General features: G+C 46.6%; 1 protein-coding gene across 4 annotated transcripts in view; it reads left to right on the top strand.

Moving 5' to 3' along the window:
* The window catches only part of TPRKB (TP53RK binding protein), a 24,074-nt gene that overhangs the window by 14,498 nt on the left and 6,569 nt on the right, over positions 1–3,007 (top strand). For 2 of the 4 annotated variants that reach the window (XM_019623591.1, XM_019623592.1), the window contains exon 3: positions 929–954. The exons of the other annotated variants lie outside the window; for them this stretch is intronic. In XM_019623591.1, the coding sequence (XP_019479136.1) occupies positions 929–954 (26 nt within the window). The remainder of the gene's footprint in view (positions 1–928; positions 955–3,007) is intronic. 4 annotated transcript variants of the gene reach the window in all.

Raw genomic sequence — 3,007 nt, forward strand, 5'->3', positions numbered from 1 at the left:
TGCCCCCCCCCCATATCGAGGGACTTTTTGGACTTTATATGCAAATCCTGGTATAAGGGGATGCCTAGCTCTTGGCCAGTTTGGTTAGGAAGGAGGAAGAAACCAGGCTGGATTATACCAAGTGTACAGCTCCCGGTCCAGTTGGAGGCGAGATGGGAGTATGCTTGTTTGCCACAGATCCAGAATAAGCCATCGGGTGCCACCTAGTGGGTGTTCAGGGTAGAGTTTAAGTTATCCCATATAGTAGTACTAAGGGCCGGGAGTGCATGGAAGGGGTTACCAGTGCCATTAAGAAAGGTGCAGTTGGCAATAGAGGAGCTAGTATCTAAGAGGGGACATGAGGTAGAATTGATGATAGGGCTCCAATACCAGGTCGGGGCTTTTGGCCACCAGCTGAGAGACGAGCCAGTTAGGTTCTGGACTCTCCCCCCCATTGGGTGTAGGGCGTGCCTGTCCGGCTGAGACATTCTTCTCCGATTACTTCGGAGGAGAGAACCCACCCTAAGGGCTGTTTCTGTGAAGGCCGGATGTGGTGTGGTTCCATTGGAGGAGGTCAAGGACAGTTAGGCTAGTTCCCTTCCATGGCCAGTCTTCACTCATGAGAACTCCTCCACATACCCAGCACCTTGTGACACTAAGTTCCTGGGCTATGCGTTTGGCAAGGTCAATAAAGAGGTTTTTCCCCAGAGTTGGAAAACGCAAGGTTTTACCCAATTCAGCCTTGAGTTGTCCATATAGTTGGGGCCCTGGGACCTGCCGATGGGAGGGCGGTTTTGTGGGGGTCTGGTTGATAAGCCATTTAACCGTCTCCTGTACTGCCTCCTTTCGGGCCTGATCTTGGACGCCTCCCCCATCGGAGTATCCGACGTGGGTTTGGCGGGTCCAACAGATGACCTGATTAGCCCTTTTAACTCCTGGGCAATTGTAGCCGACTATGGATCATCGAGGAATGAGGTAAGACCAGTAGGATTTGTCTGTATAGGTACAGGNCCGGATCCCCCAGAACAGAAGCCGGCACCTAGCAGATGCTCAAGAAATATTTACTGAGTCAGAGGTTGAATGGGTTGGTTTTTGTCCTCTGTTGGCTCCTGCCAGGACCCCATCTGCCCTGTATGCCCTCCCTACGACCAGCACTGCCAGTGCATCAGTTTCTTTAGGCTCAATCCAGTATGTTTACATTCTGAAGGGAAAACGCAGTGGAGAAATAAGAGTTTGGAAGACATATTAGGGTGCCCTTTGCAATTGTCTTCTCAGAGCTATCTGTAGGGGGGAGAATCAGTAATGGGTTTTAGCAGTGACTTACATACTTATGCTTCGGGGTACAGGGAGAATCTGCTAAGTGCTTTCAGCCATAAATCCGAAAAGCCAATGACCACCCAGAATCACTTCAGGGAAATCCAAGAGGAATATACACAAAAGGGAGTGGGAGATTTTATTTTATTTTATTTTATTTTAAAGATTTCATTGGGTATTTGGAGAAGAGGAACAGCCAAGTTGTTATCCTTCAATCTTAGTTGTGGAGGGTGCAGCTAGCTCAGCTCAAAGTTCAGTCGCCATCCGGCTGCCCATAGGCAGCTCAGCTCAAGTGGTTGTCTTCAATCTAGTTGTGGAGGGCGCAGCTCACTGGCCCCTGTGGGAATTGAACCAGCAACCCTGTTGCTCAGAGCATGAGCTCTAACCAACTGAGCCACTGGTCCGCTCCAATTCCCCTGTTCTGAAACCTTAGATGGTTCAAGAATCTAATCCCCAGGTTTTGTAGGTTGATAGTGGAGGGCTTTTCTAAAGGAAACCTCTTAACATGGGCTAAAACACCATGGCTTGTTCTTGCCTTTACCTTGATTCTCCTAATACTGTTCATTCTGTCCCACCCCTCCTCCATTATCCAGGTCAAGTAAGAAATGACATGCTTAACTCCATAGTAATCTTTATCTTATATCTGAGTCACTGATGTCAGATAATATATGTTGAGTCACTGAGTCAACAATTTGCAGATTCCTAGAGTCCCTTTCAGGCCTACTAAATTAAAATCCGGGGTTTGGCAGAAAATCTCCACTTTAAACAAACTATAGTTAATTGTTAATATACTAAAAATCTGAGAAACTCAGCTCTTAACCCCTTTAGAGAATTTGTCATACTGCTTGGCATTGGCCTGACTCCTGGGTGTTTGATTAGTATTTCTGTAATATGAAATTAAAATCACATATTAAGTCACCACCCCCATCCCCAATAAAATAAAATACATGATGTTGTCATTTTTAAAAAGAGTACCCTGGATGTCTTTCAGAATTCCACAATCTGGATTAGATCATGATTCATGTCAGTTTAAATATTTCAGGGAATGATAATAGATAGATTTTTGTTTCCTTCCCATTGTGTGTCTACAAGAGGCCCATCATGTCTGTTGGCACTCACATTGGTGATATTAAGTTCAATCACTTTTTTATAGGAGCCTCAGTTCTTGCCAACACAGTGAAGAATCAAAGGTCAGCAATTACCTGATAATATGCAAAAAGGGTTTATTGGTGATATAGTCTCAGGGGAGAGAACTGGCCTAGCCAAGGTTGGAGAGAGGCCTAAGCCTCCAGTATTAGTGATACATTCACAGAGAAGAAAATGGGCCTAGCAAAGGTGGGGAGATAGGGAGAGAGAGAGAAAGGGGGAGAGAGTGAGGGCAAGAGATCTAGAGGGCCAGAGAGAGAGAGAGAGAGAGAGAGAGAGAGAGAGAGAGAGAGAGAGAGAGAGAGAGAGCCCTTGTCCCAAGGACTTATAGTTTTTGGGTGGGGTGAGGGAGTTACATATTGAATTGGCCGGAAAAGTGGTGCATGCTCATTCACCCCAAGGCATGGTCTCCTAAGAAGGGTGGAGGTCTGTTGACTCAGGTCCTTATCTTGCTCCGGACCTCCTCTGGTCATCTGTTGTTGTAGAAACCCATAAGTGGCTGGAGGTAGTTAAAGCTAGCTAGGAGCTTTTGCTGTAGGCACTATGGACCCCCTCCACCCCTCCTCCT

The sequence above is a fragment of the Hipposideros armiger genome, unplaced genomic scaffold (genome assembly GCF_001890085.2).
Source record: "Hipposideros armiger isolate ML-2016 unplaced genomic scaffold, ASM189008v1 scaffold_553, whole genome shotgun sequence".
NCBI classification, from domain to species: domain Eukaryota; kingdom Metazoa; phylum Chordata; class Mammalia; order Chiroptera; family Hipposideridae; genus Hipposideros; species Hipposideros armiger.